This window comes from Gymnoscopelus braueri (genome assembly GCF_963280865.1).
Source record: "Gymnoscopelus braueri genome assembly, chromosome: 14".
Taxonomy (NCBI): domain Eukaryota; kingdom Metazoa; phylum Chordata; class Actinopteri; order Myctophiformes; family Myctophidae; genus Gymnoscopelus; species Gymnoscopelus braueri.
Window position 1 is genome coordinate 11,838,678 of NC_137619.1, and position 14,403 is coordinate 11,853,080.

Genomic DNA, 14,403 nt, shown 5'->3' on the forward strand with positions numbered 1-14,403 from the left:
ATGTGTGATATTAGATCTGCAACGCATCGCAGATGTGTGATATTAGATCTGCTATTTTCCATGTGCAACGCCATTCGACGAAATATTTCTACACAGTTTTTTTCACAGTAGTCAACATGCCTCGGGATGTGTCATGAATGAAAACAGCTACAGTAACAGAGTATTTACCTCATGTAGCAGAGCTGGACAGCTGGACACATAATAGCCATTCGCATAGTGAAACTAAAGCCACTGTGAAACATTTTTGCATCAGTCGCAAGTTATTCTTCTCCCAAAGGAGAACAATGAAACCGATCATCACCACTGGCTAGTGTTAGTGGCTCTGACATTAGAATGTTAAGGGCTTTCCACAAGGGGAGCGATCCACCTGCCTTGTAATTCTGTATTTTTCACTGAGAGCGGAGCGGCAGGTAGGAAAGCGCGGGTAATTATGCCAGGCGGAGCGACAACGAGCGGGCGCAGTCCCGCGAAACTGTCACGTTCGTGCTCGTCTGAGGCAGTGTTGATTTCGTCGACTAAAGCTATGACGAAAAATGTTCGTCGACTACCTTTTTTCACTGATGAAAACTAAATGAAAACAAATTAAAAACGAAGCTATGATGACTCAAACTAAGACTAAATATATTGACAATTTCGTCAACAAATAAAAACTAGATTAAAATGTTAGTGAGGGACTAGTGGAGAAGATATCCAGTAGAACTAAAAGACAAGTAATTTTATGTTTGTTTGCGCTCGGGTGTTGCACTCTGAAAATAGCCGAGCTTGTAGATCTGCTATTTTCAGAATGCAACCAAGTGTAAAATCAGCCATTACGATGCCATCAAGGCACCGCCAAAATAGATTTTAGTCGACTAAATCAACTGTAGATTTAGTCGACTATAATCTTATATTTAGTCGACTAAAACTAAATGGAATTTTATTAAAAAACGAAATAAAAATTTGCTGTCAAAATCAACACTGGTCTGAGGCACACGCCCGGCCCTGACAAGAGTTGAAATGTGTTTTTTTTTTCCTACGTGTCTATTCTCATGAGGAGCGCAGTGTAACCTTGCAGATCCAAGCGAGAAGGCAGGCAGGCGTTGTCGCTCCCCGTCTGAGAAGCTGTAAACTCTTGTGATTGGAATCCAAAGGGGAGGCTACTTTACATACCTATGGTTGCATTTAAAAATAAATACATAAATAAATAAATTAAGGTATGGTTCAAGTATTTAAAGTGTTTATCTTTCTTATTGTGAGTCTTTTTGGTCCATCCAAATGGTACTTGCTTCGCACCACGTTACAGTTCAGAGGAGTTTCATCTATTTATGTATTGAGTTGATTGGAAGCAGAAGCTGTGAGTATTGTTACCAGTGTGAGATGGTTGCCAGTGTGAGTAATGTCACAGAGTTAAGCAATCAGGAGTTTGGAAGCCGCTGCATGTATAATCTCTCAGAGAAAACTGAGTTTTTCTCCTCTTATTTACACTACCATTACTAACATGCTCTAAAGTCAAAAGAAAATCCACAATTTCAATAAAATGTTCAAGAGACCAAGTCGGCAAGTGCTCTGACCCAGCAGGTATTTGCCATCATCAGCTTAAAAGTGTTACCCCATTGCAAGTTTAGCGCTATATATTCACACCAAGCACGAGAACTATGACTCTGTTGTTTTAAACATCGTCGTAACTGAAGAGGATGGCGTAGTCCACACAACTATAACGACGGTCGTAAATGGTATCGATTGGATCACTTTCTTGATTCACTTTCAGGGCGAATTATTGAACAATAGAAACCCTGACAGCCAATCAAAATCAATCAGAACATCTGGGATGCAATCGGTCTCACTCATTGCCGGAATCAGTGGTCGTTTTGTTATTATTAATGGAGATGAGGAGGCGATTATGAATCGCTGGCATTACCTCAGGGTCGCCTCCTTATAATTCATCATTAGAGTTAAGATTATCCATCTATCTCGCTTTCAGCACCACAGAGGCGAGATCTCTCTCTGCCTCCGCGTGTGTGGGCTCTGACACAGCTTTGACTGCGCAATGCGTAGCGTGTTTGGTGCCACTTTTTGCATAACATTATCATTCATCAGTGTGGAGTCTCACTTAATTATAGTTATAGTTATGCTGCTTGGTGTGAAATGACCCTTTGTCCTTCAGGCATTGGTCTTTGTAATTGGTGTATTCTCTGTCAAACAGAAATAGCTTCTGTGTCCAATGTCTCAACAACCAAAACGGCAGGACAAAGAGTTCTATGGATGACTGCAAGATCTCACCCTTCACAGTGAATCAGGCTGAACTCACACATGTGCTTCAGACGCGTCCGCTTCCCCGTTCATTTCCATTATATGTGAGGAAAAGAGGCGGAGCGTTGGAGGCGCTGAAGCGCATGGAGTCCGATGCGTGTGACGCGACGGGTTTAACATTGATCAACCTCGTCCCCGGTGTAGCCAACTAATAGGACAGAAGCTATGTGCGCTGACCCCACTTGACAGCCATTTCAGTTGTAGTTTTCTTGGACACGCCTGACGCATCGGCTTGCGTTTCAGATGCGTTGGCTCTTGGCTGAAGTGCATGTGTGAGTCCAGTCTCAGACAGACATCTGATAGACCTGAACCATCAGATAAGGATTTAAAAAATAAAAGGTTAATGCAAATATCCTACATTTGGGTCTCTGCTTTGTGACTAAGCGGCGAGACAGAACCGTGGGTGTGTTGACATCGGCTGTCCAGAGAGCTCCGCCACCGGGACGGCGTTATCACAGCGGGTCCACACCTGGGCCCAATCGGTGTGGTCAAAGACGGCCTGAACTGCTCTCACCTGCCAAGCGTAGAGAGGCACACGCAGTGACAGCTTCATTCAGCTCACAATGATACGTCCTGGCATTGTCTCTTCACACCTTCAGTGACTTCACAGTAGCAGGGACATCCATCCATCCATCCATCCGAGGTGTGAATGTATGCATGCATGTGCAGTGCACGCCAAGGCAGCCAGGTAGATACAGCTATGCCGTGGAGTTTACACCTGAGGGGGATGCCACCGTCATGTTTCTCCTCTTGTTTGTTACTTTGTTAGGCATTCAGTATTGTCAGGCATTCGTCTTTGGATCTTAAAGGTAGGTGATGGGTAGGTATTTGTCGTTAAAAACCGCCAAGGTTCACAGGTTTTCAACTGCCTCAGAAAAACAAAGTTCTGTTCCTTCCTCAAACCTGAAAAAGAAAAAAATATATATTTGGGCAATATAGCAAGTTTTCCCAGGTAAAAGTATGTAGCGATCCGATGAAATAGTTAAGAGGTATGTCAAAATGTTAAACGACAAACGACCCAAATGACACAAAATGTTTACATTAACCCTGAAGAAGACATCTGTACTAAAAATAAAACACTAATCTTTTGCATGGTGTTATCAAATGGGGTTCTGTGGCTTAATGCATATCGAACTGGGGGTCCTTTTGAGAATCACCGTCATACATTAACAACAAGTCTGAAATAATTAAATGATTTCCTTCCTAGGCAATGAAAAATAGAGCAGGTCACCTCAATCCAACATCCCAGACATGGTGGATGTTAAGGGGTGTACGTCTCCTCAATCGACTAACTGCATTGTGTGTTTGCAAAACGAACTAAAACAAACTCAAATCATAGATAAAATGTCCTTAGTTTCATTTTAGTCTTCAATATTTCATCCATAAACCTAGTATTTTGGGTGGATATGAAATCTTATATGCCGATATTTTACCTATGCCAGTTGTAAGCCCTGTTGTCAAACATTGTCAAAAATAAAATATAAATATAAAATAGCCTATAAAATATGAAATAAAATGTAATGTCTACAAGATCACAACGCATCACAAACCAACTAAAGTAAAATTAAGTCTTTAAAAAAAATCCAACTTAACAAGCAAACCAACTAACCTAAACTGAAATTGAAATAGATAAAAAATAAATAAAAAACACTATATAATAACCTTGCTCTGAATCAATGTGCAAACGTTGACATGGAGGTCCTGGCTCTACGGCTCCAGTTGAGCCCCGTGTTGGCACCCGGCTCTGCGGTGGCCTCTGCTGGCTCGTCGCGCTTGCGCATCTTGGCCCTGAGCTGGATGAGGCACTCGTCCCAGTCCTCAGGCAGCAGCAGCATGAGGAAGCCCACACAGATGCTGAACACAGCGATGAGACGCACTGAGTTGAACTGGATGTCACATGTGTACAGGTCCACCACTAGAAGACCACAAGTACAGTACGTGTTAGAATCATACATAGCACTATGAAGCGTGTGGTTCTCAAACTGTTTTCATGTCCGAGACTCCCAAATTAATATGTATTTGTTCACGGACCCCCATCCAAACATATTTTGTACCAGGGACCCCCATACAAGATTTGCGTTGTTAAGAAATGTCAAAAATATGCAATTTTTTTCACATTTGTTAATTTAAAAAAAAAATAGCTCTACAAGTTCACAACCCGTCGCTGTTTTTGATGCTATATTAACTCATTTTGGTGGGGACCCCTGGAACCCCCTCAAGGACCCCTGGGGGTCCCCGGACTCACTTTGAGAACCACTGCTATGAAGGATATTCTAAATGTTTGTAAATTGGATCATACTCCTCTAGTGATTAACCATCATATTCTTTATCATTAAGTTATAAGCAACATGTCTCATTCATCTGTGTGTGGTCTGATTGACTATCTTGTCTCTATAAATAGGACACAGGTGTGTGTCTTGCCCATGGTTTGTACTCCTGACTCACATGCCATGCTAGCATGGAAGATGGAATTGAGAATGATATAATTAACTAAGAATGTGATACTGAACCTTTTATTTATAAAACCCTGAATAATACCACGAGCCACACTAACATGGAAACCTCACGTAAGAATGCAATACTTAACCAACCTCTTTGATTTTAGATTGAGAGTGAAAAATTATATTAAAGGCATACTAGGTAACGTTTTCAACAAAACTAAAGTTAAATTGTATATCTTTTGTGAGTGGCAAAAGTTTCACTACACCCACTCCATGAATTTCACCCCCGGAAGCCTTTTATTTATATATTTTCTATTGAACGTGGACTGGGGGGACTTTCCCGGGAAAATGACGTTCCTGGCCAACGTCATGACGTCGTGGCCGACGTCCTGGCCGACGTCATGACGTCGGCCAGGAAATACCGCAACGGTTTCCTGTTTGGCCAGGAACTACCGCGCTAATAACAAAAAGGAACCTCACGCTGATTTCAAGAGAATGTAGGATTGGAAGATCGAAAAAGAATAGAAAAAGAAAGCACAGCTCATGGTAACTAATGCTCCACTGACTAAGAGAAACGATCCGTAGATAGTATAAAACAATTAAAAGATCGCTTTTTTGAAACGCTTCCGGCTTCCGGTGAAAACGAATGGAATTCTGGGTAATCGAGGACTACGGAAATTGTATGCAGTGACGGTAGTGACCAGCAGAGGTTGCTAGAAATCGTTATTTGTGATTCTGCATTGTACAACTTTAAGGAGTTTCAAACCCTAAACCTTCAGCTTATAAATCCCTGGTATATCTCCTGAGCCACACTGATATGGAAGATGCAACTCTATTTAATGACTATAAGATATGACAATAACGGATTTGTATTTTGATGACATTAAAAATCCCTCTGTTTGCTCTCAATGAAGAGTAAATCTGGGTGCAGAGAAAAATGTTCCAACAGATGTTTTCTTGTTGTGTTCCTTAGCTATACTTTTAGCTCCGGTAGGAGGGGGAGGAGCAGGGGTAAAGCCCACCTCCAGTGGGAGGAGCTTAAACATTTACATACTAAGCAAAACAATCTTCGTCGTATGTCAATGACATTATTAGCATTATAGCTGACTTATTTTTTTATTTTTTTACCACTGTTTTATGTTTTTTTATTGAGGCACTTTGAAATTTTGTATTGATTGTTGTTTTGGTTGTTTGAGATATTTTGTATTAGTTGTTGGAGTTATCTTTTGTATTAGTTGAGCTTTGAACCCTGAACCTTTGGTTTATAAACCCCTGATTCATCTATTGAGCCACGCTGGCATAGAAGATGCAATTGGGAATGTAATACTTAACTCACCTTTTACAATTTAGATGGAAAGTGAAAAATGCTCTTTGGGAGTTTCGAACACAGAACCTTGGGATTATAAACCCCTGATTTATCATTTAAGCCACACTGACATAGGAGATGCAATTGGGAATGTAATAGTTAACTCACCTTTCACAATTTAGATGGAAAGTGAAAAAATTTCTTTGGGAGTTTTGAACCCAGAATATTCAGCTTATAAACCCCTGATTTATCATTTGAGCCATGGTTTGTACTCCTGACTCACATGCCATGCTAGCATGGAAAATGGAATTGAGAATGTAATAATTAACTAAGAATGTTAACCCACCTTTTAGAATTTAGATGGAGAGTGAAAAAGTTCTTTAGGAGTTTTGAACCTTTAACCAACGGTTTATAAATCACTGATTTATCTCACATGATAGCTGGCATGGAAGATGCAATAGAGAATGTATTACTTCATCCACCTTTGAGAATTTAGACGGAGAGTGATTTTTTTTCAGCTGGAGTTTTGGCCCTTAAACTTTCTGTTTATAAACCACTGATTTAATGTTTGAGCCACACTGGCATTGACGATGCAACCGAGAATGTAATATTTAACCCACCTTTTAGAATTTAGATAGAGTGATGATAATGTTCTTCATGAGGTTTGATCCCTGAACCTTTTATTTATAAAACCCTGAATAATACCTCGAGCCACACTAACATGGAAAACTCACCTAAGAATGCAATACTTAACCAACCTCTTTGATTTTAGATTGAGAGTGAAAAATTATATTAAGGAGTTTCAAACCCTAAACCTTCAGCTTATAAATCCCTGGTATATCTCCTGAGCCACACTGATATGGAAGATGCAACTCTATTTAACAACTATAAGATATGACAATAACGTATTTGTATTTTGATGACATTAAACATCCCTTTGTTTGCTCTCAATGAAAGAGTAAATCTGGGTGCAGAGAAAAATGTTCCAACAGATGTTTTTTAACAATAACTGTTGTGTTTTCTTGTTGTGTTACTTGTTTCTTAGTTATACTTGGTGTTTTACAATACAGTTGTGTTTCTTTACATATTTTAGAAATATATCTTCTTAGTTCTAGTTTTAATTTACACTTGTGTACCTGTTGTTTTGTAGTGATGTCTGAGTGTTTCCTGTTTGCTGCTACCTGTCTTGTCTCACCCTGTCATTTGCAAATGTTGTTCACCTGTGTCTTGTTTAGCCCTAGCCAATCGTGTGTTGATTGTCCATATATATTTACCTGTGTCTCCAATGTGTTTCTGTTTGTCCCCTTCACTGCCAGTCTGTTTGTTGTATGTAGTTGTCTGTGAGTATCTTAGTGTTTGATCTAGTCTCCTTGATTCGGTGTATGTAGGCTATCTTCTTGTGCTTTTACAAGTGAAACTTGCAAGTGCCTTCCTAGTCCTTCTCGTGCTCCTTGTGTTCCCTGTTTTTGTCATAATAAAAAATAGAAAACTTATTGTATCTGAACTAGTCTGCCTTGGTCTTTCTGTCCTGCACTCCCTCCCTCCTGACTCGCATAGTGACAGCAGTCTTCATTACTTTTGGAGTCTCTCATTCTCCCCTCTCACATTTTGGCTTGTTTGTCTTTTGGTCTGCATCCATCATCCAACTCCTTACTTCTAAGACATTTTAATTTTAATGACCCCCATATCTCTGAGAGTGTACAAATGGACCATTAGGGGTCCATTTGGTTCCATTTTGTACACTCTCGGGATTTACAGAAATGTTAAGGGGACATTGAGAACCCCCTCAAGAAACCATGAGGGTCCCCTGGACCCCACTTTGAAAACCACTGCTTTACACACATCCACTACAGATTCTGCAGACTAACTCACTCATAAACAATTAGTTAACTAGCCTTTGTCTTTCTATTCATAATCAATTCTGTGTTGTATTGCTCTTATTTTGTTTGAACTCTGAGCCAGGTTCACACTCTTGATTAAAACTGCCAGTTTTGGTCTTCTGAAATTGATAAATGACTTTAAGATATGACAATAACGAATATGTGTTTTGATAACATTAAACATCCCTCTGTTTGCTCTCCAACCATCTGTTGCATTTTTTTTTCAACAGATGGTTTTTAACAATAACCTAAAACTCAAAAAAGTTGTGTCATTAATGAACCCTGATCATCAGTGAATCTAGTAGATTCAGTCATTCTGTCAGGGGGAGAGGTGTTTGCTGTAGACTTTCAACTTTTGACCTGCCACCTCTCCCTTCAACTTCAAATATTACCTCGAGTTTCTAATTAGTGTGAAAAGCCTGGTGGCGCAAGAGAAAAGGAGAGGCCTCGCAGGTGGAAGGTTGGGGGTTTGAATCTTGGTCCTGGTAAATCTCTATCTTTGCTCTTTTTAAGGCGAGGAGTGTGGAATCAGCCCGCCTCTCTCCTCACACCCTCTTTTAGCTCCGGTAGGAGGGGGAGGAGCATGGGTAAAGCCCACCTCCAGTGGGAGGAGCTTAATAAATTTACATACTAAGCAAAGCATTTTTGTCGTCTGTCATTGACATTATTAGCATTATAGCTGATTTTTTTTTTTTTTTACCACTGTTTTATGTTTTTTTATTGAGGCACTTTGAAGTTTTGTATTGATTGTTGTTTTGATTGTTTGAGATATTTTGTATTAGTAGTTGAAGTTGTCTTTTGTATTAGTTGAGCTTTGAACCCTGAACCTTTGGTTTATAAACCCCTGATTCATCTATTGAGCCACGCTGGCATAGAAGATGCAATTGGGAATGTAATACTTAACTCACCTTTTACAATTTAGATGGAAAGTGAAAAATGCTCTTTGGGAGCTTCGAACACAGAACCTTGGGATTAAAAACCCCTGATTCATCTATTGAGCCACACTGGCATGGGAGATATAATCGGGAATGTAATACTTAACTCACCTTCTACAATTTAGATGGAGAGTGAAAAATGCTTTTTGGGAGCTTTGAACCCACAACCTTCGGATTATAAACCCCAGATTTATCATTTGAGCCATGCTAATATGGAAGAAGTACTCGGGAATGTAACTCTTAACTCACCTTTCACAATTTAGATGGAAAGTGAAAAATGCTCTTTGGGAGCTTTGAACTCAGAACCTTTAGATTAAAAACCCCTGATTCATCTATTGAGCCACGCTGACATAGGAGATGCAATTGGGAATGTAATAGTTAACTCACCTTTCACAATTTAGATGGAAAGTAAAAAATGTTCTTTGGTAGTTTTGAACCCAGAATATTCAGATTATGAACCCCTGATTTATCATTTGAGTTATGGTTCGTACTCCTGAGTCCTGACTCATGTGCCATGCTAGCATGCAACATGCAATTGAGAATGTAATGATTAACTGAGAATGTAATACTTGTAATAGATTTTTTCCTTCTGGAGTTTTGGTCCTTAAACTTTCTGTTTATAAACCCTTGATTCATCATTTGAGCCATGGACTCTTTATGGCAGGTTGAGGATGGTTCTTTAACCGGTAAAATGTATCTCCGCCTACACTTTTTCTTTGGGTAGCACTCTTTAATTTGTTTCACTATGGATCATCTTTTTTTTTAACCCTCGTAGGGTCTTCGTGTTTTAGTCACACCCAGGGCCTTCGGGTCACTTTGACCCGAAGGCCCTGTGTGAACATTTTCATTTTCATGAAAATGAAATTTTTCATTTTCATATCACATGTTTAGTACAGTAAATAAGGCAAATAGAAGAAGTTTCATAGAGAACAAAAAATGTTTACATAAGTTTAATTCATGTTGAAAATGTTAAACCGGGTCAAAAGGACCCGAGGACCCAGATTCTATTTTTGCATCTGCCAAACCTCTGTGGACATTCCTGTTGTTGTGTTGTTAGTATGTGATCATTCCTTTTGTATTCCTGAAATGTTGTAATAGGCTCTGTAAACGGCAGCCGTATCGGAAAGAAATTGGGCCTCTTCCTTGCTTCCTTCACACGTCTTACCAATTATACTAATGAAGGCTCTCTGTTCCATTCTGGTCAAACAGGGTCAGGGTGCTGATAGTGTGCATGTTGGCTCTCTGGAGCGACTGCGACACCAGACGGTCTCAAATTGGGGGTCCAGGGACCCTCATGGTTCCTTTAGGGGGTTCCAAATTGCCCCTTACGGGTGTGTAACTTTGAGAGTGAACAAATGGAACCAAAGGGTCACGACTGCCATTTTGGAGAAGACAGGCTTCCTGATTACTGGCCAATCACACAGCGCATCTTTTCCGGGACTTGTCAGAATCTAGTTGCATAAAAATATCCTGTTACATTTTTATACAACTAGATTCTGCCAAGTCCCGGAAAAGACGCGCTGTGATTGGCCAGTAGTCAGGAAGCTTGCCTTCTCCAAAATGGCGCCCGAGATACAGACGCCTCAGAGCCGGAGGAGGCGTCTACCTTTTATATGTGTATGCTTTATTCATTCCTGAGGGGAAATTAAGGTGTTACAGTAGCTCTCATAGAGACATCAATAAAAGCACATAATACAAAAACATCTAGTATAGGCATCTAAGCATAGTCCAACCTACAATATTAAAAACGACAGACCAAACACTACTAAAGAGTCCAATAGCTTGGATTCAACATCCTCCATCCTAAATCAGCCTGATCCAGCCAACCAGAGGAGGAGTTGTACAGTCTTATTGCTGCAGGCAGAAAATATCTCCTAAAGTGCTCCTTCTCGCAACGTGTGTGTAACCAGTGGTGGAAAGTAACTAAGTACATTTACTTAACGAGTACGAGTACTGTACTTAAGTACAATTTTGAGGTATTTGTACTTTACTTGAGTATTTCCAATTTCCAATACTTTTACTTCTACTCCACTACATCTCAGAGGCAAATATTGTACTTTTACTCCACTACAATTATTTGAAAACTTTAGTTACTAGTTACTTTTCAGATATAAATTATGATATAATGAAACATACATTAACCACTTTAAACCTATTTTAAACCTAGGCTATTTGAAAATAGCAGATCTACAAGCTCACAACGCGTCGCATCGCGACGCGTTGTGAGCTTGTAGATCGGCTATTTTCAAATATTTAGTACTTTTACTTTTGGTACTTTAAGTACATTTTGATGCCAATACTTTTGTACTTTTACTCAAGTACATTTTTAATTCTGGACTTTTATTTGTAACAGAGTATTTTTATATTGCAGTATTGGTACTTTTACTTAAGTAAAGAATTTGAGTACTTTTTCCACCACTGTGTGTAACTGAAGGAGCTTTTTTGCCCTGCCAGTGTCATGTAGAGGGTGAGAGGGCCAATTTCTTTCCAATATGGCTGCTGTGCATACATAGAGCCTATTCATATATTTATAGGGTGAGAGGAGCTTACAGGCGTTGATAGGAACACTCAGAACGATGCCCAGGGAGATCAGTTTGGGGTGGGTGATGGCGATGCCAAAGTTCACCAGCATGTTGAACGCTGCGGGGCAAGAGCAAAAGCACAGCACCTCGAAACATGAAGACATAAAGAGTGACTTCCTCTGGAAAACTAATTAACGAGCTCTAACAGGGTTCTTCTGCCCAACAGCAGCGATATCCTACTTCCATACCTAGAAGCAGGCCAGCCACTCCACACGCGTAGGCCCAGGGGATGTCTTCTAGCGAGCCGACGTACTCCACGTGAGTAAAATACAGCATGACCGGTACAAAGCTGATTAAGACTAAGTTGGCACAGCCAACGATGCTCATGAAGAGGGCGGCCTCTCCGAACTTGGCGCTGCCCAGGACCATCTTGAACAGCACCTAGTGTGTATGGAAGGTTTTAAAAGCAGAGAGACGGTCGATAGGTTAGACACATCGGGAATTCTCAGCAGGGGCCTGGCAAGACCGGGAAAGCATCTGTCACTTTAGATTTTAACCACTTTGACTATTATCTTATACTTTGGCTTTTCAAAAATATCAGATATACAAGCTCATATGAGCTTGTAGATCTGGTATTTTTTTTTAAAATCATGAACAATTTGTACAAATCTTTAAATATAGTTTTTTTTAAAGCGAACATTTTTAACTCAAATCTTTGCTTCTGGGGATTCTACAAATGTCTTCTAAATCATAATAGTTTAAAAAAATATATATATGTTGCTATAATCAGTGGTTTTTCATGTCAAGGGCCACCCAAAATGATATGTATTTGGCCGTGGACCCCCATCTCAAAATATTTTCACACATTTTCACACATTTTAAAAAATAGCATATGTATATCTGCTATTTTTTAATAGCCAAAGTATAAAATATGGATAAAGTGGTTTACGCAGATGCGTTCCCGGTTTGAATGGGTTAAGTACATTTTACCCAAGCACTGCACTTACAGTAAGTAAAATGTAAAGGTACATTCACTTTACTTTCCTGTTTCAATTTCTTGATACTAGTTACCTTGCAGATTTAGATTATTAATGCAAAACATACATCAACCACTTAAACCCTAAATACTTCAGGCATTCAAATATAGCTATTTGGGGGTATAAACAAAGCGTGCCAAACCTGCCAAGCGACTGGCAGACCTGTGTACCTGGCACTGGGACAACGCTGTCTTGTTTATCAGCGAGACATGAGCGCCACCAGGGAGGGACCGAATACCAATCTCTATAAGACATCACAGCCTGTGGGCCGGGCAGCAAAGCAACTAAACCACCCAGCGTCTGTCAGAGCAGACCTGCACAGTCATGTCACCTGCTTACTTTCTCGCTGTCGGGACGGAAACCTGGTATTGTATGTCCAAAACGGTCGCTTGTCAGTATTCAAATGCAAAAGTAGCAAATATAGCCGATCTACAAGATCACTACGCGTCGCAATGCAACACGTTGTGAGCTTGTAGATCGGCTATTTTTGCTACTTTTGTGGGACACTGTAGTATGTTTCTGCCCGACGTCGCTGTCGGGTAGAAACCTCGTATCTCCACTGTTCAAAGAAGAAAACCACGGTCAAGGTCATTATATTATAAAATCACAAGATTGATTTTTTTTTAATGGTCCACTCAAATATGTTCACTCTGCATATTTGTAAAGCATTCATATGGATTTTAATCTCCCAAATGCGGTTTTCAGGTCGCCACTCACTGAAAACTGGTGTGACGTAGTGCACGTCAACTCAAGTGCACATGCCAATGGCATGTGCCACGTGACGTTGGCACATATGCCGTTGGCATGTGCACCTGAGTTGCGCAAACCTCATCAAAGACATGCATAAACAGCTTATATGCATGCATAATGTGCATGTCTGTAGTGTGGCTCTGATTGAACAGACCAGCGTGGGATGGCCAGACCAGACTAACGGGAAGTAAACAAAGCCACCTGCACATGTGAAACAGTGCTGCTTTCCTCTGTGTGTGTGTGTGTGTGTGTGTGCGTGTGTGCGTGTGTGCGTGCGTGCGTGCGTGCGTGCGTGCGTGCGTGCGTGCGTGCGTGCGTGCGTGCGTGTGTGTGTGTGCTTGTGCGCGCCTGTATATTTCCTCTACAAGAGAGAGGACACTAAACCTTTATTTTGTTTAATTTTTTATTTATTTTTTATTTAAAGTAGCCAATTATTTTTTTACCTCTTTTTTCTCCCCAATGTAGTCGTTTTTGCCAATTGATTCCTCCCCACACACATTTCTGTGCCAGTGAGGAGCCCCCACCGGGAGGACGTAGACTAGAGCCTTCCTCCTACTCCTCCCGCCCAACACTCCCTGCTGACAGGTGCCGCCCCAGTCCGTAGGAGTACATGCAATGACCAATATCACCCTCCCCGTCCGGCTTCCCTACCCCGAACCCGGGGCAATTGTGTTCGCACAGACACCCGACAAAGCTGTATGCACCACGGTGGACACTAAACCTTTATGATGCTGCTTGATTACTCACGGCCGTGCGTGCATGTGCTGCTGTGGAGTTTTATGACACCACTAAACCTCATTGATGTGCACATTAAAAGTGAGCATATGCATGGGCCAATGTGACAACGTATTGTACATGACATTCATCCTGTCTTCTCATAACATCAGGCTGTTTATTCTAATATTCTTGCTTAATGTTTGCACAGAAGCACAGGCTTTAATGTATAATGTCCTTCATTGTGTTGTACACATAATATTATGGCAAGTACTAGGTTATTATATTTACATTTAAATTCATTTATAACTTGAGAATTCCGAATACATAATACACATTGGCTATAAAAGTGAACAAATGAAGATGTGATTGGAATAGACTACAGGGTCCTCTCGAGTCATTCTCGCAGTACTGGCATAAGTAATAGGTCCTGGAATGCTACATGAGGGCAAAGATAGAGCCAAGTTTGAGGTACTATAAAACTCCTTTATGGACGTTATTTGGGTGAGAAAAATACATTTATTGATCA

The 14,403-nt window shown here is 40.5% G+C and overlaps 1 protein-coding gene across 1 annotated transcript in view; it reads right to left on the reverse strand.

The window, feature by feature from the left end:
• Positions 1–3,130: 3,130 nt before the first annotated feature.
• Positions 3,131–14,403, reverse strand: part of slc35f3b (solute carrier family 35 member F3b) — a 66,609-nt gene continuing 55,336 nt past the window's right edge. The window contains exons 6-9 of the mRNA XM_080449868.1: positions 11,622–11,814; positions 11,402–11,491; positions 3,952–4,204; positions 3,131–3,192 (exon numbers count right to left, since the gene is read on the reverse strand). Coding sequence (XP_080305994.1) covers positions 3,963–4,204; positions 11,402–11,491; positions 11,622–11,814 — 525 coding nt within the window. The 3' untranslated portion in view covers positions 3,131–3,192; positions 3,952–3,962. The remainder of the gene's footprint in view (positions 3,193–3,951; positions 4,205–11,401; positions 11,492–11,621; positions 11,815–14,403) is intronic.